At 52.7% G+C, this 23265-nt stretch overlaps 2 protein-coding genes across 6 annotated transcripts; one reads left to right on the top strand and one right to left on the bottom strand.

The window, feature by feature from the left end:
* Positions 1-966: 966 nt before the first annotated feature.
* Positions 967-11022, top strand: TEKT1 (tektin 1). Of its 2 annotated transcripts, none has more exons than XM_083714719.1 (8): positions 967-1069; positions 2652-2861; positions 3668-3833; positions 4065-4193; positions 4505-4648; positions 6707-6929; positions 8861-9057; positions 10726-11022. In XM_083714719.1, the coding sequence occupies exons 2-8, from the start codon at positions 2672-2674 to the stop codon at positions 10883-10885; spliced, it is 1209 nt and encodes a 402-aa protein (XP_083570845.1). In that variant the 5' UTR covers positions 967-1069; positions 2652-2671; the 3' UTR covers positions 10886-11022. The 2 variants fall into 2 exon arrangements, with proteins under 2 accessions (XP_083570845.1, XP_083570844.1); XM_083714718.1 differs by having other exon boundaries at positions 982-1069; positions 2625-2861.
* Positions 11023-11456: 434 nt separating this feature from the next.
* XAF1 (XIAP associated factor 1) lies at positions 11457-21544 on the bottom strand. Of its 4 annotated transcripts, none has more exons than XM_083714792.1 (9): positions 21305-21544; positions 19704-19782; positions 18643-18778; positions 17424-17480; positions 16333-16528; positions 14664-14731; positions 13490-13846; positions 12874-12940; positions 11457-11653 (listed from the first exon to the last, which is right to left on the bottom strand). In XM_083714792.1, exons 2-9 carry the CDS (start codon positions 19769-19771, stop codon positions 11640-11642), a joined length of 963 nt encoding a protein of 320 aa, XP_083570918.1. In that variant the 5' UTR covers positions 19772-19782; positions 21305-21544; the 3' UTR covers positions 11457-11639. The 4 variants fall into 4 exon arrangements, with proteins under 4 accessions (XP_083570918.1, XP_083570917.1, XP_083570920.1 ...); XM_083714791.1 differs by having other exon boundaries at positions 19704-19787; XM_083714794.1 differs by lacking the exon at positions 21305-21544 and having other exon boundaries at positions 18643-18871; positions 19704-19746.
* Positions 21545-23265: the final 1721 nt, after the last annotated feature.

Here is a 23265-nt window from a genome sequence, read left to right on the forward strand (position 1 = left end):
AAGGTGCTACTGGAAGGAATTTTATTTGTTTTGACTATGGCAGACCAACACGGCTAGCTATCTGTAACTTTAGCTACCCTGGTTCCTCAATAGCGGGAAGGAAGCAGGACACGGATGACAACAGAGACCGACAACTAGAGTGAACGCTGCCTCCTCTGATGGTGAAGGCAGCAGAGCACAGCCTCCATCATGGCTAGTTAGCCCTTTAGTAGTCTTATTGTCCTCCAGGAATCAGACTAATTCTCTTTTTACAGGTTAATTGCGCTACTGTGAAGGGCCTTCCTTTGTCTGTCCAACCCTGCTGCGCGAAAGTACAATAATAACAAATATATACACACACACACACACACACACACATACGCGCGCGCATAGTTGTTAGAGAGTTGGATTAGGACCTGGGAGAGATCAGGGTTCAAATCCCCACTCGGCCATGGAGCTCACTGGGGGTGTCTTTGTGGGCCAGCCACTGCCTCTCAGCCTAGCCTACCTTAGAGGGTTGTTGCGGGGATTAAAAGAAGAGGGTGAGGAGATCCATGTACACCATCTTCAGCTCCTTGGAGAAAAACGTGGGCTATAAATGCAATCAATCAACGCTTCAGTGTCTTTGGAGCGTCCCACAGATTCCTCGTGTTACGAGAGGGGAAGGAAAGCCGTCCTCTGTCCACACCATGCGTTATTTTATAAATGCCTCTATCATGGCCCCCATTCCCCACACTACAATAACAATAAAGAACTCCAGTCGCTTTCCACTTCTGGAGAACGAGGGGGCCCCTGAGCATGTGCCGAGCGCTCGTCCTCCCCGTCCTGGCCAGTGGTAGAAACGCCGCCCTCTCGGTTTTCCAGGCTTCGTGCCTTTTCATTCATTCCAGGGTTCGTTCATTCATTTCTTCCCTCCTCCGCGGGTTCGGAGGCGGCGGCAGCCAATCGCGGCCGCATTCTGGAACTCCGCCCCCGTTGCCGCGATCCCGCGTTACCCGTCCCCATGGCGACGGGTTTGTTGCTCAGCGCTTCAGCTTTTGATGCTTCGAGCGCGCGCGCCGAGGACGAGAGCTGCTGCTGCTGCGGAAAGGTGATCTGGCTTCTTAAACCTTAATCCTCTTCGCTGTCTTTTTTCGACCTAGATTTAGAACCTTCAGGGCTTTTGCAAGCAGACGATCCAGTGCCAAAGAGGGGCTGCGCGCTAGGATCCTAAATCCCCGCCCCCCCCAATCTGCGCTGAATGCAGCGCCGTCCAAGCCTCTCCCATCTCCCAAGCAACGGAGGGTGGTCCTGGTAGGCGGCGCCAGAGGGGGTGTGTGAGCAAGCCCCCCCCAACCAAGGAACTCGCCCCCCTATTTCAGAACTGCTGGCATTAATAGGCCGTCGTTTTTTCTTTCTTGCTCTCCTAGAAATATACTTGCCCCTTCTGTGCCCCCCTTTGTAACACAGAAGTGGTCTGCCAACAAGGCCTGGTCCTTGAAGCCAGACTGTATTAAGAATGTATGTGCAGGAAAAACTCAGTCTTGAGCCAATTTGATAGGAGGCTCCCTGGCTGAATCAGGAATTCCGCTCTGACCATGCAGACCTGCTTTTTCTCTGAGAATGTGACATACTTTTTATGCCTGTGTAAAACTAAGGTGAAGGAAGGCCTCTTTATAAAGTTAGGGCTGGCAACGGGTGTGAGGAGAGCAGGTACAAATTATTGGTGGTTTGGAAAGGGGGCCTGGACCCCAAATATCCTGCATATGCTTTATGTAACACACACGCTTCGGAATAATGGCTTGTATACTTGTACCATGGACTGAGCGTTTCCGACTCTGTGCAAACATTTGCTTCTGCACTTTGACAGTAGGACCCTGCTGCAAAATGCAATCACATTTGGAGGTTTTCGTTTTTGTAAGCGAACCCCCTGCCGATAACAGCAAAATTGTGGTGTGATGCGCGCTGTGTTACACCCACGTTTAACATTTGAAGGGTATGGTTACAGTACAGTGGTACCTCGGGTTAAGAACTTAATTTGTTCTGGAGGTCCGTTCTTAACTTGAAACTGTTCTTAACCTGAGGTACCACTTTAGCTGCTGCCGTGCGATTTCTCTTCTCATCCTGAAGCAAAGTTCTTAACCCGAGGTACTATTTCTGGGTTAGCAGAGTCTGTAACCTGATGCGTCTGTAACCCAAGGTACCACTGTATTGACATTAGTCATTAGGACCTTAACATTCTCAACAGGTAACAAATATTAACATACTGAGATCGCACATTTCTTTTATATCCTGTGTAATGCTTTTTTAGGTGGTTCATTCATTCTGGGGTTCATTCATTCCCTCTTCCTCGGGTTCCGAGGTGGCAGCAGCCAATCGCAGCCACATTCTGGAGCCCCTCCTCTGTGCCTCCAATACCTGCATTACCTGCTGGTTGGAGCCCCAAACCATTTTTTTTCACTGGGGCTAAACCTGCTCTCAGTAGACCTGTATCAGCTTGTGTAACCTATATTCTGGTGGACTCCGCTTTGGGGGGGGGGGGTTTCCCCAGCTGTTGCTGTTGTTCTGACCAAGTAAAGCTGTCTTAAACACCACAAATGGTGTAGTTAATTGAAGAAAATCCAGTTCACCTCCTCCTCTTCCTCCGTCTGAATCTCCTTCTCCAGGTGCTGAACTGCCTTCTCTCCCTGAAGGACCTTCCTGAGAAGGGGGCATGGCCAAGCTCCTGCAAGCGCCCCCCAAGTTCCTGCCCCCTGAGTGGCACATCGCCAATAAGGCCCAGTACAGCAGCGCAGAGGCCGAGAGGTGCCGCTCCGAGCGCTTGTTGGACGAGAGCCAGCGTCTGGTGGATGAAATTGAGAGGACCACCCAGAAGACCCAAAGCGATGTCAATAAGAGGATAGGTAGGTTGGGGGGGGGTCGTCTGCTGGAGGAGGCTTGGTTTCTGCTGGGGAGAAGGGTCAGTTCACTGGCCTCCCTTGGGCCTCCCTACAAAAGGTGGAATCTTCTTGGGGGTCCCTATCTCCACCCGCATCGTTCTGCCCGGACACTGAGATCCAGCGCTGAGGGCCTTCTGGTGGTTCCCTCATTGCGAGAAGTGAGGTTACAGGGAAACAGACAGAGGGCCTTTTAGCTAGTGGCGCCCGCTGTGGAACGCCCTCCCTTCAGATGTGAAAGAAATAAGTAGCTATCTTATCTTTAAAAGACATCTGAAGGCAGCCCTGTTTAGGGAAGTTTTTAATATTTAATGCTGTATTGTATTTAACATTCGCTTGGAAGCCGCCCAGAGTGGCTGGGGAAACTCAGCCAGATGGGCAGGGTATAAATAAATTATTATTATTATTATTATTATTATTATTATTATTATAATATCTCACCCTGAACTGACTGCTGAGTCAGGCAAAAGGCCCATAATTCCTAGCATTCTGTCTTCAGCAGTGGACAGCTGCTCATTCCACTCGTTGGCAGCCAAGGAGCATTGAATCACTGGCCTGTAGACCCAGAGGGTGATCTAGTCCAATCTGATTCCACATCTTCACCTGTAGCCATGATTCCACACCTTCACCTGTAGTTTATGTGTGTGTTTTTAAGAAGCAATCACAAAGCACGAGTTTTCTCTAAGTTGAGCCCAGAGACCCCGCCACCGCCAGAGGCCTTGGTGCTGGGGGCTTCTCCCTTGGGCGTCACCTGGCTCCCTCTCTTCCCGCAGAGCAGAGGCTCGAGGAGATCAAGTTCTGGAAGCAGCAACTGGATGACAAACTCGACCAGCTTGTGAAGGAGACGGAGGTGCTGCTGTCGTTTAAGACGCGGCTGGAAAAGGCACTGGAAAATTTCAAGCAGCCGCTTTGCATCTCTCAGCAGTGTCTCCTGAACCGGTGAGGACGTGGGAATATATCAGGGGCATTATTCTGGCCTCTCCCAAGTGGAATCATAGAGTTGGAAGGGCGTCAATGGGTCATCTAGTCCAACCCTCTGCACTGCAGGCCACTGGGGCATCTGGGAGGGGGGCACTATGAGAATGGGATGCTGGACTAGATGGGCCATTGGCCCAGCAGGACTCTTCTTATGCTGCTATTGCTCTCCTTTCCTCTTTTTTTCTGCTCCAGGGAGAGGCGCGTTGGGATTGACCTAGTCCATGATGAGGTGGAACAGGAGCTGATCAAGGAAGTCGAGGTCCTTCAGGGAGTCGTCGCTCTGCTAGAGAGGACGCTGGAGCAAGCCATTGAGCAAGTCAGGTATGGGGGAGGACACATCGGGGGGCAGGCAGAGGGTGGGGATTCTGGAGAGTGTGTGGGCAGGGCTGGAAAAGTGTGTGTGTGTGTGTGTGTATACAGCTATTCCCAGGATGTGTGGATGGGTTGCAGGTGAAACCATCTCCTTCAGTATTGTCTACTCTGCAGGTGAAAGATGGATAATAAATTTAATAACAGCAAGTAGTGATGATACTTCCATGCCACACCTGATTGCTGCTGCAGCCTGGCATGGCCTTCCGCCCCCTTTCTGCCCCATTCTCTTCCCCACCCAATGGCCGATTTTCCTCTTCCAGGCTCAACCGCTCTGCCAAGTACAACCTGGAGCAGGACCTGAAGGACAAATACACCGCCTTTAACATCGACAACTATTGCTCCAACCTCAACAACAACACGCCGGACATCAGATGCGCCCAGAATGTCCTGAAGGTCGAGGAGAAGTGAGTCTCACGGCGGGTTGAGGAGGAGGGTGGCAGGTGCACAATGGGGGCAGCTGAACTCTTGCGGAGCTCTCTTCACTTCAACGAGGTGTGGGGCAGAGAAACAATTGCCGCTTGTGGGAACAGATGGGGTCGGCAGTTCTTTGGGGCAGCAATGGAGTTGGCTTCCCAAAAAGGGTTCTTCTGCTTTCTGCCCTCTGTTGCCCAGGTGGTATTGACCAGGTGACATAACCTCAGGCTCTTTCTACCCGCCATCCAATTGTTGTTGCTGGCATCTATCTGTCTAGAGAGACAATAGAGTGTGCCTCTGGGGGTGAAGTCAAACTGCTGTTTTAGCAGCAGCGAAGTGACCTTTCAGGGGTGCAAGGCTGGGCAGTGTGTATGGAGCTCCTGGGCTGCCCAGACAACAAGACCCCCTCTTGACCTTGCTGATGTGGTTCAAAGCAGAGCAATGTTTAGTACCAGCTTGGCTGCAGGAGTTGCTGGACGGAGGCATAGAAGGCACATCTTAAGGACTCCAGATTTGTGGAGGGTTTTCTCCTTAGCCTTTCCTTCTCCCAAAATCTCCCACAATCTGGTGGAATCATAATGTAGCTGCAGCCTCTTTGCCCACTGCTGCCCTAGGGCTAGACAGGTGTGTATACCCTGACCAGCTGTGGGAATGTGTGTGTCTCCCTCCAGGAGGAAACATCTGAAATTGCAGCTCTGAAATTGCAGGGTCAGTTCCCCACAAAATAAACAAAGTGACTGTTGATTGCTGAGTAGATTAACACCAGGCACCATCAGATTAATTCTTTTGATAAGGACAAACTAGTACGGTACCCACAAACACAGGAAACTGCCTTATGTTGCATCAGAACAGTTAGTCCATTCGGTTAGTGTTGTTTACCCTGACTGGCAGCAGTGCTGGCTTTCCAGGGTTTCAAACTGAGGGCATTCTAAGCCCTATGTGGAGATGCTGCCAATGGGGATTGTCCCTTGGACCTTCCATTGCAAGGCGAATGCTGTTCCATACTTCTTCCCCAAGGACAGAGGCTGACGTGGGCACCCCACACATGAATGCACACATGCACGTGCGCGCGCGCGCGCACACACACACACACACACACAATCTCTCTCTGCCTGTTTTGAAGGAGACACCAACTTTTATGCTTTGGAAAACCCTGAGCAGAAGACAGCTGGGACGATATTCCATCTTCAGAGGCAGAGCCACGTCAGAGTTCCACATGGATTCATTGCCCCAATTCCTTAGAGAGAAAATCTTGTCGACGTTTCAGAAACAATACTGTTTATTTAGTCTTGTAAGAAAAAACCCCTGCTCCTTTTCCCTTATGGCGTACCCAAGAGTCCATATAGAGTCCTTACATAGGTTCTCTATTGGTAGGAGAGAATAACAGAGGCCAACCAGAGAATATTGAGAAGCAAAGCAGCTAGTAAGCTTGATCTTTATTAAACTGTTGCAACAGGGTGCTCAGCCACCCCACGAAGGCGGGAGGAGGAACCCAGAACTTTGGTGCACAAGCTCTTATATAGAAATTGCCTCCCCTGTAGCTCAGTACCACCCCCCTAAAACATCATATATACATCTACAGCAGAAAATCTGTCTGCCAGGATACCTAATAATGGTCACTGATTGCTTTTACCTGGGCATCCTGGTCATTCTTTTGTGATGGTTAATACTTAGTTCCTGAATCCAGATCACAGGCTCACCCTATTCATACACAAATGTGCCCTTAAAGCAGGATTTGTGAGCACAGAGACAATGGGGAGGCTTTTCCCATTTCCTTCCTCCTTGCAGAGAAACATTTGAGGTCAATTTGGGAGAGTCAAAATGGTTTCAGGACTGTTTTCCTGTACTGTTTCAGACATGTGGTTTATATATTTATGTATGTGGTACATTTATGAACATTAACTTTCTTAGACCTTATAATTCTCATAACATATAGCATCACTGGGACCCCCCCCCCCAGAATCTCTCTCCCCTTCCTGAAGATTTAGGGCAGGCCAGCTAGGAGTGACCCTCCCCACTTCCCTCCCCCCCTCTCATTCCCCCGGCAGCTCGGTGAGCCCCGAAGAATGGGAGGATTTCTCGAACATGAATGTGGAAAAGGCCGACCAACAGCGCAACAACTCCCTGGCACTGAGGGCCCTGATTGACAGCATCCTCTCCCAGGCGGCCAGCGACTTGCGCAAGCAGATCAACACCGTGAACGTCGCCTTCCGGAACCGGCTGAAGGAGACCAAGAGCGCCAAGGCCAAACTGGAGGACCACCTGGACAAGGTAAGCACTGGGCCGGCAGCAGCGAAAGCTCCATCTGGTCACCACTTAGCCTGGTGGTTCCCTATGTGAGTGGTAGCACCCCCCCGGGGGGGGCAGTGGAATTCCCTAGGGGGGCAATGGAGGTGTCTGTGAGTATCAGACTCTGAAAAGGTGGCATCACATTACTGGACCGAGTGCATCTGTTTTCATTAAATGATATCGTTTTAATATGTGCAGTTGCTACAGTTTTTCTTCTTTTACTGTGTTAATGTCTTCCATTGTGGGTTGTGTAAACCACTGTTCTGAATACAGTGGTACTTCTGGTTGTGAATGGGATACGTTCCAGAGGCCCGTTCACAATATGAAATGAGTGCAACCCGCAGCTGCGCGTCTGTGCACATGTGGGCTGCGATTTGCCGCTTCTGGCATGCGTGTGTCATCACTTTGCGCTTCTGCGCATGCGCGAGCGGTGAAACCCGGAAGTAACCCTTTCCGGTACGTCCGGGTCACGAACATAACATGAGGTATAACTGTAATGCTTTTCATAGGGTAGGGAGGAGTTGATGGAACGAAGGGGGCAAACCGCCAGTTTCTCTTTTCCACCCCATCACCATGTTTAGGGGTTTTGTGTGGCACTGGGGTTAGTGTCACACTAGGAGAGATCAAGCAATGATTCCCCGCTCAGCCATGAAGCCTTCTGGGTGACCCTGGGCCACTCACTGCCTCTCAGCCATACCTGCCCTGCAGGAGTGTTGTGGGCATTTAACGAGGAGGTGGAGAACAACGTATACCACCCTTGGAGAAAAGGGTAGTGTGCAATTGCAATAAACGAATAAAATTACATAAACTACCTCTGTCAATCCTGGGGAAAGCAGCATGTCTGATGCCTATCAGGGCTCTGAGCTCTCCCAAGCCGGCTTTCCACTCTTTTAAATTGCAATGCTCAGGTTTTAGCAATGGGCTTGGTTGAGAGGCACGGCACCTCCTTTCAAGGATCAATCCACAAAGATAATCCCCATGTAGGGATGGCAAAGGGACGCAGGTGACGCTGTGGGTTAAACCACAGAGCCTAGGACTTGCCAATCAGAAGGCTGGTGGTTCGATGGGGTGAACTCCTGTTTCTTGGTCCCTGCTCCTGCCAACCTAGCTGTTTGAAAGCACGTCAAAGTGCAAGTAGATAAATAGGTACCACTCCGGCGGGAAGGTAAATGGCGTTTCCGTGCGCTGCTCTGGTTCGCCAGAAGCGGCTTAGTCATGCTGGCCACATGACCCGGAAGTTGTACGCTGGCTCCCTCGGCCAATAAAGCGAGATGAGTGCCACAACCCCAGAGTCGGCCACAACTGGACCTAATAGTCCCTTTACCTTTTAGGGATGGCAAAGAATTCCTGTAGCACCTCTGAGGCCGGTTGCAGTGTGGACCAGTGTTGAGAGTTTCAGGTCCAGAGACCATAGATTTGCTCTCCAGACACATCACCCCAGTTGCTTCCTAATGGGCTGCCTTTTGTGTGAATGGGGGGGGGGAGGGAGGGAGAAGAGGAGAGGAGACTGAGATGCGGTACAGTAGCCACCTTCAAATATATGAAGAATCATGACATAGAGAGGATGGAGCAAGTTTGCTTTCTGCTGCTCCAGGGGGGAGGACTCAGGCCAGTGGAGTCACAATACAAGGAAGGAGGCGACGACGAAACATTGGGAAGAGGCTTCCAACATTAAGAGATGGTGGAGCATCTTGGAAGGTGGTGGGCTCTGCTTCCTTGGAGGTTTTTCAATAGAGGTTGAATGGCTGTCTGTCAGGAATCAGGACTAGATATCCCTTGGGGAACCCTTCCAACTCTACAGTTCTAGGATTCTATGCTCTGACTTAGCTGGGGCAGCAGAGAGGGGAAGTGGCGAGTTGGTCCTCCGAGATCTTCCTGCCCTGCTCCTGACTCTGCCCTGCTTCTGCTTGAAGGTGATGGAGCAGGTCAGTGCTCAGGAGAAGAACATTGACTCCCTGAAGAAAGCCATCTTGGACAAGGAGGGGCCGGCCAAGGTGGCCCAGACCCGCCTGGAGACGAGGACCCACCGGCCCAATGTGGAGCTCTGCCGGGACAAGGCGCAATACCGGCTGATGAGGGAGGTGCACGAGATCAACCACAACATCCAGAGGCAAGTAAAACAGCCGCAGGGCCAGGTCCACCCCAGAGCTCTCCCTGGCGGGTAGCAGCACCCTCCTTGCTCCAAAGCAGCAGCCAGAAGTGGGTGGGTGGGTGCTGCCTTGCAAAGGATGCACTTTGTGGTTCCTCAGCAGGGGGCCTTGAAGTACCCAGGCTTGTACATTTGACTAATGCTTTAATGTACTTTTAATCTCCTGTTGGAAGCTGCCCAGAGTGGCAGAGTGGTTGGCTGCAGTGGAGTTGGTCTGCATTTGTGAAGAGGTGGAGGGCTTGGCCAGATTGATTCGTATGCTGTCATTGGATTATTGTTGCATCCAAGGCCAGTTTTCAGTCCTTATCATGATATTGCTTTCATAATTTTTGACCTGGCCATAGATTGCAAATCATGATGTGTGTGTGTGCACTATGCAAAAATCACAATGTGGGAAAACCCATGAAGCCAGCCAATACATAGTTCCATCCTTATTTCAGACATTGTGATATATCAGTATACAGTGATGTTTAGCTCATGATAAATCATTAAGTTGGAAACCAGATACTGCCCAGAAGTTCTCTTCAGCAGAACTTGGGGGGTTGCTGGCTTTTGGAGGGGGGGCTGCAAAGGGAGCTGGATGGAGCAATCGTGGCTGTTTTGTGGACCACCTTGTGAAGCCACAAAACCCCCTTGCTTGTTTTATGGGGCACAAACAGGAGGTCTGGCAGGGTCAGTCTCTTGGCACCTACCTGCCCATTCAGTGCGTCCTGGGAATGAACCGACCTGCCTTTCTCTCCTGAAGTGGAAAGGAGGGTTGAATATTCCTGGGGAATGTTTCAGGGAATCCCAGGAACTCAAAGGGACTGAGCAGGGCCTGATTCTAGTGGGGCGAGAGGGAGGTAGGGGCCAGGTAGCAGTGCACCACCCCCTTACCTGCCTTCCTGGCAAACGGAGTAAGTTATGCAAAGCAACCAAATTCACATGCATGTTCTCGTGAACTTGAAGATCCAGCACGGATAAAAGAAAGGACCTTCTCACACAGCTCATAGTTGAAACTATGGAACTCCCTTCCGGAGTGATGGCCACCAGCCAAGATGGCTTTAAAAGACGATTGGACAAATTAGCAGAGGGACGAGGGGGCTACTGATGGCTATTGGCCACGATGGCTGTGCTCTGCCTGCAGAGTCACAGGCAACAATGCTTCTGGGTACCAGTTGCTGGAAGCCACAGGAGGGGAGCGAGGGCACTCAGGTCCTGCAATGTGGGCTTCCCTTTGGGGCATCTGGTTGACCAAGTGAGAATGGGATGCTGGACGAGACATCTGATCCAGCAGGTCCTTAATTTTTTTATGGGACCTCCAGGTGTAGCGGCAGTCTATCTTGATTCCTAGTCTGTTACGAGATATTTAGCCACTGTGAGAACAGGATGCTGGGCTGGACAGGCCTTTGGACAGGAGGTTCTCATGCGAATTTGGTTGTTTCCCATAATTCTCAAGTGGAATTTTGGGCGTTAGGCTCCCAGACTCCCAAATGTACTCAACCACAGGTGTCAAGATGGATAGCTAGATAATTTATTACGGTCAAAGACCAGCTCAGATGGAGAGTTCTGGTGGGGCCAGGAGCAAGGAGGGTCTGCTTGCCCCCTCAGAGGCCCGTGACCCTCGTTCCCTCTGCTCATCCCTTACAGGCTGAAGGAGACCCTGGCCCAGGCCGACGCGGAGCTGAAAGGCCTGAACCGCCGCCAGCTGTCTCTGGAAGAGGAGATCCAAGTCAAAGCAAACACCATCTACATCGACGAGGTCCTCTGCATGCAGATGAGGGAGTCCATCGCCATCAACAACTTCTGACCTCAAAGCAGCGCTGGTGCAGTCTCTGCGCTCCACAGACTCCACTCCTCTACACAACCCCGAATGGACACAAAGGGGCTCAAATCGCTTTAAACTTTATATGGGACAATAAAGTAGAAGCTAAGGGTTCCTTGTAAGCCACCTCTCCCCACTGTAACACACAGAAACAGACCCTTTTTCTGGGGCAGAGTATGGTCAGTAGGGCTGGCCGATATTTGGTTTTCAAAATCGTGATGTATCAGCAGCTAAATATTGGGATATGCTAATATATCACCATGCCCAAAATGTATCTCGGCTGCTTCTTCCTCCCCATCTTAGGCGGCGGAGAGGCATCGCCTAGCCCTACAGACTGATCCCACAAACAAGACCGGTATAGGGGCTTGATCAGCTGAGGGGTGGCGCATTCATTGCTTTTGGGCTGGCTACGGATGCTGCAGGACACGGGTCCCATTCCCTGTGGGGGCTTCAAGCTGGCTCACCTCAACAGCACCCTTGTCTGCCCCCCACCCCCGCGAGTCTCTGTGATTCCTTTTCCGCCAGAGTCAATCCCAAAGTGGCTCTTTGCACTCAGTCATGGGTGCGAATCGTAGCTCTTTTATTCTCAATAAGGCAGAGCGGGGCTTGTGCGTTGCAAAGCGCTTTACTTTGAACCTGATCCTGCAGGGAGGCAAAAAAATCTGGGCTGGCCCAACTTTCAGTGGTGGGAGATGTGACTGCCGCTGCCCAGGGATCTTCCTGCAAGAGGGATGTCTCTCTACTTCGACTCCTCTGCAAGACAAGATGAGCAAAGGAGGCTCAGTTCCATGGCAGGATTTGTTTTTTCAGGGGAGTGGGGGCCTTCAGCAATGGCTGTGGGGCAGTGTGTGTGTGTGTATGTCCTATGCCATACATAGCCAGGCTAGAAGGCAAAGCAGGACACACAGAGTTGTACAACACCCCAAAAGTGTGTTGGCTGATTCCTGTCTGCCGCAGCAGCGAAGGGCATTTGCTGAGGTTGCCTCTTCCCAAGGTGGCTCCCTAGATTGGACCACCCCTTGTTCCTGGAAGCTGCCTTGTGGGCCCACTGGGTGGGGAGGGGGGTTGAAAAGGGCAGCAGATACGCAAAATGGGGTCTGCAATCCCCTGTGGTCCCTGGGAGGGCATCCTGAGGGTGGGGGTGGGCACAGCATGCACTGGGTCTCCCGCTTGGAGGGAGGAATGGATCAATCAATCAATCAATCAATCAATCAATCAATCAATCGCCCTCCAAGAGACATTGTAAGCTTCTAAGTGGCTGCAGGGAGAGGTCCACCAACAGGGGTTGGAGATGACACTCTAGGTGTAAAAAACCCCAAACCCAGCAAAGGACACAGGAGCTTTTTGAGGGTAAAGGCCGCTCAGCGGTGAAAGGTGGCGGACATTGTAGGTTTCTCAACAGACGTCAGATGGCTGTCTGTCAGGGATTTGTGCATTGCACAAGGGTTGGGCTAGATCAGGGGTCAGCAAACTTTCAGCAGGGGGTGGTTCACTGTCCTTCAGACCTTGTGGGGGGCCAAACTATTTTTTTTTGGGGGGGGGGAGAATGAATTCCTATGCCACACTAATAACCCAGAGATGCATTTTAAATAAAAGCACACATTCTACTCATGTGAAAACACCAGGCAGGCCACACAAATAACCCAAAGATGCATTTTAAATAAAAGGGCACATTCTACTCATGTAAAAACACGCTGATTCCCAGACTGTCCGTGAGCCGGATTTAGAAGGCAATTGTGCTGGATCCGGGCCTCCCGGCCTTAGTTTGCCTACTCATGGGCTAGTTGACCCTTGGCCATCTCTTCTGTGATTCTATTCCTATTCTATCCCTTCAGTTCCCTCCTCCCCTCAGGGTTGCAGTGACAGCAGGAGGAGACCAGAGGCTCTGCCCCTGCTTATGCACCTTGAGTGCTTATGCACCTTGAGTGGCACATATCAACAGAATGCAATTGGTAAATAAAATAAATACATACCTCCTTTCCCCAGGATCCGGGGGCTCCGTCGCAGGGCCTGCAAAGAAGCTCCCCGTCGACACTTTTTCTGGAAGGAGGAGAGGAGGCAGTGGTGAGGGTCTCTTCCCCTGCAGCCTTAGACCCCCTGTTCTCCTGAACAGGAGGCTTATACAGGCAGATACATGACCCAGACTGGCCAAACCTCTGTAGGAAATCCCCCCCCCCCCGCTGTCAAGGAAGAGCCCCTGGGGGCAAGGAAGCACAGCCCCTCCCCACAAATGTCGAAAATTTCAGGCCAGGGGTGGCGAGCCTCTGGGGGCCCCCTCTAGACGCTGCTGGGCTCCAACTCCCATTCAGGGTCGAGAGTTCGAGCTCCACGTTGGGCACTGCAGAGGGTTGGACTAGATGACCCTCCGGGTCCCTTCCAATGATTTTATCAGGTGGGGAGGGCTGGTGGCCTCTGGCAAGCCCGAGAAGGAGCAACAAAAGGGGAGACCTCCTGGAGGAAGGTCTCTTTCTATGGGGGTGCCCCTCTTGGCAACCTGGGGGTGGGATTCAGGTGGAGAGCTACCCCATTTCCACCCAGCCCCCCATTTCCACCCAGCCAAAGCCTTCCTCTTCCCTTCCCGCTCCTCACCTCGTGCTTCTGCAGGGTGGGCCTGGGCAGGAGGATGTTGCACTGGGAGCAGGTGGCCAGTTGGTCATAGGCTGTGGCAGCCTCTTCCTCGTCCCCCAGGGCCTGGGGCAGGGTGGAGGTGAAGGCCGGCCGGCTGGAGGACTTCTTGGGCCGAGAGGGCTTCATTGAGGGTCTCCCCAGGGAAGACAGCTCCTTCTCCTTTATCTTGGGCCGGACGTCCTTCTCGGCCACTGGGCTCGGGGTGGGGGGCGGAGTGGATGGGGTCAGGGGGCTCGAGGCGGACGGAGGGGAGGTGGGCTCTGTGGATGATCGGGTGCTGAGGGCCCCCAGGAGCTGAGAGAGGGGGCTGCACTCGTTCTGTGGAGGAGAAACAGGGAGGCTGGAGCTGGGCAGAGTCAGGGCTAGGGAGCCGCACAACCCCCCCTCCCCAAATGAAGAAGCTGGCTGGAGTCCCACACATGGGGGCAAAAGGCTTGGGGGGTCGGGGTGCCCTCTTTGCTGTGCAGACAGCCTCCCCATACCCCAAGCTGAGTGACTTTCAGGTGGGAAGGAGCCAAGTCACCCCCCAAACTTTACCCTAGCAGGGAGGGGGATCTTTAGTCATGGGAAGGAGGCACAAGCCAGTAGACAAAATGGGCTGAGGAATATCAGGCTGAATGAGGCCCTCCTGAGCCCTTTAACCGGCCCCTGGGAATCTCTGCAGAGCACTGCCCTCTTCTGTACCCTCAAAGCCTTGGGGTGGCTGGAATAGGCCCTTGCACTGTGTTGTTGGTGCGTGTGTTGTGGTTGTGGCTCATTTGTGTGGTGTACAAGCCACTGACTCCCCCCCTCCCCTGGATTACATACTACTAGACAAAGCTCCCTATCCATTGCTCCACCCACTTTTGCCTCTGGCCCCACCCACCACTGGCACAAAGCCCCCCTGGGAAAGCTGCCCCAGAGGGAATGTGTCCCATTGACTTCCCCATCCCTGGGCTCCAGGGTTTGGCTGGTAAGATTCCAGTGACTTGACAGGTGTCACAAATTGCCACCCTGCTGCAGTCCCTTCACTCGGCCACCTGTCCTGGAGAGCCGGCTGGCAAGCCGTTTGCTGGTGGGAGGGTAGAATCTCTGCTTCTTCTCATGGGCCCCAGTCAAAGCCCCCATGGTGGTGAGATGGAGCCAGGAAGCTTACCAGGTGCTGGAAGTACTTCTCGTCGGGGAACCAGCTGTTGCACTGCTGGCACAGATTGGCCTTGGGCCCTGTAGCAGGGAGAGAAAGGGTTACTTGCAGCAGGCGGACCAAGTCAGTGTCCTAGGTTGGTTGGGCCTAGAGGAATGATGGGAAGTGTGATGGCCTGGGACTCGACTCGGAACCAGAGGAGACTCAGTCTGCACTGGATCCTTTGCCTCAGGCATCATCTGAACCAAGTCTGGGGCCTGATCCTGAAGAGTCCCAGTCTGCACAGGTTCCCCTGCAACAAACAAACACTAGCTGGGCCAAGTCAGGGGCCTGAGCCTGCCCTGGCTTCAGATGCGGGGATTACCTTGTTCAGCTAGGCCATCACTTACAGCTGCTCCACTACCGGTTGGGTCAGGGGAGGCTGAGGTGGCCCCTGGGTCTAGTAACCCACCGACGTCTCCCGAGCTGCAGAGACTAAGGTCTGAGAGAAGGAGAGACCTGAGTACTCGCAGGAGGAGTGCCAGCCTTCAGGAGAAACAGGGAGATGAGTTGCCGGGGGATCAGGACCGGCCGTTCCCCGACAAAGATAAAAGGCTCTTCTCGCATCCTTATGTGGAGGGCAGTGTGTTGGCCTTCCCTAGGGGTTAATGTGGGGCATGTTCAGAGCCCCCAGAATGGGAGATGGCTTAGGAGACATCGACACCATGCAAGATTGGAGGGGTCATGGAAAAGTACAGGCAGGGCAAGAGCCTGTCATAGACACCAAAGAAGTGTTGGTGTATGTATTGCAATTGTGCATTTTACAAAGAATAAACCACATTACAGTGAATGCAATCACGGTCCAACTCCTGAGCCGCTGCCTTGTGTCTTGTGACTCTCATTAACCGCCTCCGTAAAAAGGGAAACACGCTTGCATGACTACAGAGGTGTAGAGTCGGGTCTGAGAGGAGAAAGTGAAGTGTGTGGGAGGCAGAGCAGATAAGTGTGAACCTTTTCTCAAGGACAGGTAGCAGGAGGATTAACTGCTGGGGGAGCCAGCTGGGGGAATGGAAGAGGCTGGAGAAGTTTCTGCCAGGAGACATCCAGGAGAATAAAAGCAACTTTGGACTCCAGTAACAACCAAACCGTTTTTCTTGCACTTAAAGGACTGCACCCTCTTGTGAGGGACTTTGTATTGAGGCCTTGTATTAGACAGCTTGCCTGTTTGCTCATCTAAACGCTACCTTTGAAGTAAAACTCATCGCCCTCTGTCTCTGTGAGATGGGGTCACTTCAACATTGGGGTCCGTGGGGGGAAACCACTGTGCTGCAGAGGAGCCCTGCGGTATCAGACCCGTGGCGCACTGAGAGCAGCATCCTGTTCTCTCACTGGCCAACCAATGCCCATTATGGGAAACTGAGCTCAGCAGCGACCCTCTGCCCTTCTGTGGATTCCAGCGACTAGTATCCATTCCTGCCTCCAACTGTGGAAGCAGAGTGTTGCCCTTGTGGCTAGTAAGCCCTCAAAAGCCCTCTGAGAACTTGTCTAGTCCTCTTTTAAAGCCACCCATATTAGTGGCCATCACTGCCTCTTGAGGCAGGGAGTTCCACAGTTGAACGACACACTGCTTTCTTTTCTCTGTACCGAGTCCACAGAGTTTCACCGCTCACCATGTAAAAAAAAAGGACTTGGGCAAACTCACCAGGGCCAGTGAGCACCTTGTTTTCACGGCAGGTGCGGCTGTGGTCTTCCAGGGCTTTGTACATGATGTACTTGCCGCAATCCCAGCACGGGGTTGTCCGGCTGCCGCAGGCCTTGAGGTGGCTCTGCAGCTGGCGGAAGGGCACCTCCAGCTCGCAGAAGTGGCACTGGGCCAGGCGCTCGGGGCAGTCTTCAGCCTGCAGGGGGAGGAGAGACAGAGGTTCGTCTTGGGGAAAGGGGGCAATTCTCTAGGTGGTCACATGGTTCTCTCCCCCCCCAGCTCATTTAATCCCCACAACCACCCTGTGAGGTAGGCTAGGGTGAGAGGGAGTGACCGGCTCACGGAGCTTCACATGGCGGAGTGCAGATTGGTACCCTCTAAGGTGCTAGTCATCATTTAATCCCCACAGCGACCCTGTGAGGGAGTGACTGGCTCCCCACGGCCACACACCCAGTGAGCCTTCATGGCCAAGTTGGGGTGGGAGATTTTGAACCCTGGTGTCTCCCAGATGCTAGCCCGACACTCTAACCACTACACCACACTGTCTGAATGAGGAGACACAATCTTGGGAGCACATCTTCCACCACATCAGCTCTTCAGGGAGCCAGTGTTGGTTGCTCCCTGTCAGGCACCCCCAGAGACCACCCCAGCCCCAAACTCTTTGTCTCTGTCAGGGTGAAAAGCAGCCAGTCCAGGGATCTGGGGTGGGCGAGGAGGGGAGGGGGTGTTGCTGTTCAGGCCCCTCTAACCAAACTGAGCCCGAGGGCTGCTGTTATCCCAGGGTCAGAATGGAAGCAGGCTCCTGACTCAACCTAAGTCCCAGGGGCTGGATCCGGCCCATTCGCCTTCTTAATCTGGCCCGTGGACGGTCCGGGAATCAGCGTGTTTTTACATAAGTAGAATGTGTGCTTTTATTTAAAATGCATCTCAGGGTTATTTGTGGGGCATAGGAATTCGTTCATTTCCCCCCCCCCCTCCAAAATATAGTCCGGCCCCCCACAAGGTCTGAGGGATGGTGGACCGGCCAAGGGCTGAAAAAGGTTGCTGACCCCTGCTCTCAGCAAACGCCCCCGCATCCACCCCCTCCTTACCTCATGCTGCTCCAGTAAAAATTGCTGCATTGCCTGGTGGCAGAGTTTGCATCTGACCTGGAAGTGGGAAGAGGAGGAGGAGGAGATGAGGAAGGGCATTGGCAGTGCCACAAGAAGACCCCAAGGCAGCAGGAGAGAAACCCAACCCCCCACCCCAAGGAACAGAGGAAGGTGCCTGGTCAGCCCCCCTTCTGTGGCACTGATTATCCCACATGGTGATGATACAGCAGCAGCGGAGGGCCTTTCAGCTTGCAGAAAGATGCTCTACCACAGACCCACAAGGGCCTTCCCCCTCACCCCCAGGGACCAGCTTTGAGAGCCCCTTGTTCTAACCCAAGGCTGGAGGGGCTGCTCTGAGGGGCATTTACAAGGCTCCATAGATGTCACCGCGGTGAGAGCAAGAGGGAGATGGCAGAGAAAGGCAAATATGGAAGCAGAATGTTTGGGTCCAGATTCTGCAAGGACTTCTGCCTGAGCCTGTCTTAAGGCCATATCTCCCTCACAGTGGGAAAAGGAGAGAGGATAGGGTTGCCATATTTCATAAGGTAATTTAAAGCTTTTTCAGCTGTTTCCACTGCCTTTTCCATCGCGTTGCCATACATCCGGGTTTTCCCTGACAAAATTCCCCGCCGATACCATTTTTACACCCAAAACCCCAGGACATGTCAGGTGGGTTGGTTTTGACCAGAAATGCTGTTTTTCTTGCTATGTCTCCTTAACCAGGTTGTGACAACTTTGCGAATCCCGTATCGTAGACAGAACACCCCATATCGGATCAGATCAGAATTAGTTCTGGCTGCTGGGGACGCAATTGCTTGTCCTTAATAAACAGTCTTGAGCAGACCTCTACCCTAACCACAATGCAAAGGCTTGATTTTTCTTCCCCACAAGTCAGCTCTCTTCCAGGTACTGAGGCAAAAGGCTGGGGGGCATAATCTGGCCAGGCCCCTTGGCTTTCACTCTCTGTCTTTGCCAGGTCATAGGGCCTTACAAAAGCACCCAGGGCTGGGGAAGATAGTGTTTGTCCACCATGATTCCTCTGATGTGAACCCTGATCCCAAGCCCACCTCGCCGGCTCCTCTGCCCTGCAACTTGAGCACCCGCTGCCTGGGCAGTTGTGATTCCTGCATCGCAGGTGGTTTGACTAGATAACCCCCTGGGGATCCCTTCCAACTCTTCAGTTCTATTATTCTATGGGCCTTCATCCTCCACGCCCTACCTGTTCGTGGGCTGTAGCGAGGTGTTCCGCCATGTCCTTCAGCACCACCGGCTCCTCACACTTGGGGCAGATGGTCAGGAAGCGCAAGCAGTGGGCCTCATGGAGGGAGAAGTTGGCAGCCACCACGTCCCGCTTGCTGGGCGAGAGAAGAGGAGCCCACGGGCCACAAGGAGCAAGTCAGCACTGCTGGAAGCCCAGCTCCCACCACCCTTGAACTGTGCCACCTGGTCTTCATAAGAACAACCATATAAGAATTGGTGCCTGAGTTGGGTTTTGTTTTTCCTCCTCCCTCCTTGTCCCTTTTTCCTTGTGTACTATGTCTTCTTAGACGGCAAGCCTACAGGGGCAGGGACTGTTTTGTATGTAAGCCACTCTGCTGCAAATGCTCTGTTAAAACCAGGAACGTGTGTGTGATTTTTCCTTAATAGCTCTAAGCAAATAAATAAGCTTGGTCCTTTTGCCAAGGCAAAGGACTCAGTTCTGCCTGGGAAGTCCTCAACAGAACTGTGAGAGGCTGGGACTTCGCCAAGAGGATCACTGCCCACGGCAGGGACTGACCCCAAACCGAGAAGGGAAGGGAACTCTAAACGTTGCATCTGGCTGTTGCTGTAATTCTATACAAATTAATTTCCATATATTTGTAGCAGAACGAAGGGTAGTAACAAATGCCAAACAAAACAAGCAGAAAGGGATACCTACTGTAGAAGAAAACAGACGAGAACAAGTTTCCGTACCAAAACCAAACGTCATGAATCAATATTGGAAGGTTCCAAGCAACACAACTGGAGTTCACCCAACAATTATATTGATCCAATTCCTTTTATGTTAAACGGCAGATATTATTTTCTCCATGAGCCACAAAATCCGAGAGGCCCCCTTCATGCAAAACAACCGGGTCCTCTACGTTTCTTCTTAACGCGGGGCGGAGACCCTACTGGATTGCGCCCCAGTCCCATTTATGGAGAGGGGGGTTCCCACTGTAGCCCAGCCAGCCTGTTTGCAGGGAGGGAGATTCGACAGACAGACAGATATTGAATGATAGACAGGGCTGCATCCCCTACCAGTTCTCGCAGACGCGTGTCTCCACCTCCATCTCCAGTCTCTGCCCAGCGCCCTCTTTCACTTTCATTTCTGCAAAATCTGTCCTGGGTGGAAACGAAAGTTAGTCGCTGGGTGCAACGTCAACAGCCGGGCCATAGAGAAAGCCGACCGGCCAGCCAGCTGACCAGCCAGCAGCAGCACCCCTGGGTGGTGCTCCTTAGGGCATCCATCTCTCCTGCCCTACGCCGGCGGGGCTCCCCCTTTTCGCCGAGAGCGGAGCCCCGACGGCGCTTCTCGGAGCAGGGCGCGATCCAGGAGAGGCCGGACCGGTGTACCCGAGGCGGCCACCAGAGGGCAGCAGAAGAGCACATGAAGCTTGCTACCCTATACAGCGTGAGACCAGTGGGTCAATCTACGTCGGTATTGCCTACACTGACCGGCAGCGGCTCTCCAAGGTTACAGCCACGGTTCTCTCCCAGCTCTACCCGCAGGTGCCGCTGGAAGGGATTGAACCTGGGACCTTCTGCATGCAAAGCGGCTATTCTGCCACTGAGCTATGACCCTTCCCATAGCTCCTTTTGCCTAACTCATCATAGTCCATGAAAACCTGTCGGTGGTGTGGGGGTCTCAGGCTCACACTCAGAGCCGCTGAGAAGCACCTGGTCTGGGATTGCAGGTCTTCGAAGAAGGGAGCTTCCCCACACCCCATACCTGCTACCTGAGCTGCCTTTAACTAGAGATGCCATTGGGAATTCAGCCAGGGGTTTTCTGCCTGCCAAGCCATCAGGCTCCATTGTGCCACAAAATTTGAAGTTCTAGATTGTAAGCTCCTTGCGGGCAGAGGACCTGTCCAGTGCTGAACTGGAAAGTACCATTCTCACGAAGGGCATCCTCCTCCTCCTCCTCCTCATCACCACCACAATGGAACCATAGAATTGTAGAATCAGAAGGGACCCCAAGGGTCATCTAGGGACGTTTAGGGAAGTTTTTAATGTTTGATGCTTTGTGGGTTAAACCACAGAGCCTAGGACTTGCCGATCAGAAGGTTGGTGGTTCGAATCCCCGCAACGGGGTGAGCTCCCATGGCTCAGTCCCTGCTCCTGCCAACCTAGCAGTTCAAAATCACGTCAAGTGCAAGTAGATAAATAGGTACCACTCTGGCGGGAAGGTAAATGGCATTTCTGTGCGCTGCTCTGGTTTGCCAGAAGCGGCTTAGTCATGCTGGCCACATGACCCAGAAGCTGTATGCCGGCTCCCTCAGCCAGTAAAGCGAGATGAGCGCTGCAACCCCAGAGTCGGCCACAACTGGACCTAATGGTCAGGGGTCCCTTTACTTTTTACTAATGTTCTGTTGGGAGCCTCCCAGAGTGAATGGGGAAACCCAGCCAGATGGATGAGGTTTAAATAAATTATTATTATTATTATTATTATTATTATTATTATTATTATTATTATTTAGCCCAACCCCTGCAACACAGGATGAAGGACACGGTTTTCTGCGGACGAGCAATTCATACATATTATGGTAGGGAAGGAGATTACTGTGGGCTTGTGCAGGGGCAGAGGGAAAGGTGAAAGGTGGAAACATGTCAGGTTGAAACCCCTGTGGGGGATACTGTACCTTTAAGAGCAGTATAGAAACAGGGAGGGCTCTGCCTAGGGGCCCTGCTTCTGCCCCCCACAGTTCTGGGGGCTTGGCTGGGCCAAGGGGATTGCCTTCACCACGTCCTGATCTGGAGGGGCTTGTCAGCTCTGGTGCTTCTGTGGTGGCTGTGGGCATCTGTTTCTGGAGGCCGAGAGAAAAACATTGGCTCTGGCCAGTTGGGGTGCCTGGACCATCCCCAGGGGAGCAGAGGGAGCTGTGCAACCCCATCACCCCACCCTCTCTGGGCATGTAACAATGGCTCTTGTTCAGCCAGCCAATTGTGGCGAGGGCTGACCACGCTCCCTGCATCCTCTGGGGCATCATCCCCACATGGGGCTTCCTAGTGAGCCTCAGTTCCCGAAAGGGGGCTCAAGTCTGCTTTGGGGTTGGGGAAATTCCACAGCCGCTAATCTCCCATCAGGTGGGGACTAAGAATCCAATAGGAGCCTGCTGGATCAGGCATGTAGAACCCATCTAGTCCAGCATCCTGTTCACACAGTAGCCAACCAGATGGTTCAGTGGGAAGCCAGCAATCAGCCCTCTCCCCCTCCTGTGGCTTCCACAGCAACTGGTATTCAGAAGCCTTGCTGCCCCCGACTCTGGAGGCAGAGCACAGCCACTGTGGCTAGTCGCCATCGATAGCCCTCTCCTCCTCGAATTTTCCTAATCCTCTCTTTTTTAAGGCATCCAAATTGGTGGCCATCGCTGCCTCCTGTGGCAGGGAGTTCCACAGTTTAACTGGGACCCTCAAGGCCCTTTCTAAACAGTTACACAAAAGACCCCCTTCCTGACATCTTGTGTGATTCAAAACCCCCTGGGGACACATCCTGCTCAAGTGCGGGACCAATTCTACAGAATCGTACGGGTGGGAAGAGAGTCCAGCCTTTGGCTGAATCGCTGCCGCCACCAGGGCTCTCTCCCACCCATGCACAGGGGGATGAGTGGGGGACATCCAGCTGATTCGGAGGGGGACATAGCCAGGTCTGTTCCTCTCTTCCTCCCACCCCACCCACCTCCTTAGCTGCTACTTCAGCCACAAATCAAAGATGTTTTTCAACCCACAGGTGATTTAATGATGTTTTGGGGGAGTTTTTTTGAGATGGGTCAGTCTGGATGATGCCCTGAGTCCCTTCCCAGGCAGCCCCGTTTAGGGAAGCTTTTAATGTTTAATAGATTATTGTATTTTAATATTCTGTTGGAAGCCGCCCAGAGAGTGGCTGGAGAAACCCAGACAGATGGACAGGGTATAAATAAATTGTTGTTGTTGTTGTTGTTGTTGTTGTTGTTGTTGTTGTTGTTATTGGGTTCCTGCATCTGTGAGGGTTGAAGGTCTGAAAGCAAGCTTGCCCAACCAGTCCCTTTGATTAAATCCTTCCATCCTAAAGACACCAACCTCACCACTGTTCTTTCTTCCAAGGAATCCAAACCCTAGGTAAGTTCCTGGAATATCTTGCTGCTCAGAGATTTTTTTTTGGGGGGGGGGGAGTAGTGAGTGGGTGGGGACACACACAGAGAAAGGAGAGGCTTCCTTGGGATAGTCTTGGCTGCCGCTTCTGCATGAAAAGCCGCGGAAGGAGATCTTGAAGGAACACAGCGGCCTCACAATGCCACTCTGCCGATTCCCCCCCCTCCCTCTGCGAGTTTCCTTGTGTGAGTTTCTTGGTACAGAACAGAACAAGACAGGCTGTGTTTGGGCATTGTGAGCCTAGGGAGGTTCAGAGAGGACCAGTGGCCTTGGGGGGTGGCTCCTGCTGGGCTGGGCTGGCAACAAGGGGCTCCATTTACCTGCCACAGGGACGGAGCTGTTGCTGCCACGATTGCAGATCTTCAGAACCCAGCCTTCAGAGAGGGGTCCTGGGGATCTCCTTCTGGGTTCAAAGAGCCCTTTCCCTGGATATGCTCAGGCCAGCCATAGCAGTATGCAATATTTCAAGGGT

This window comes from Podarcis gaigeae (assembly GCF_964106915.1).
Source record: "Podarcis gaigeae genome assembly, chromosome: 15".
NCBI classification, from domain to species: Eukaryota; Metazoa; Chordata; class Lepidosauria; order Squamata; family Lacertidae; genus Podarcis; species Podarcis gaigeae.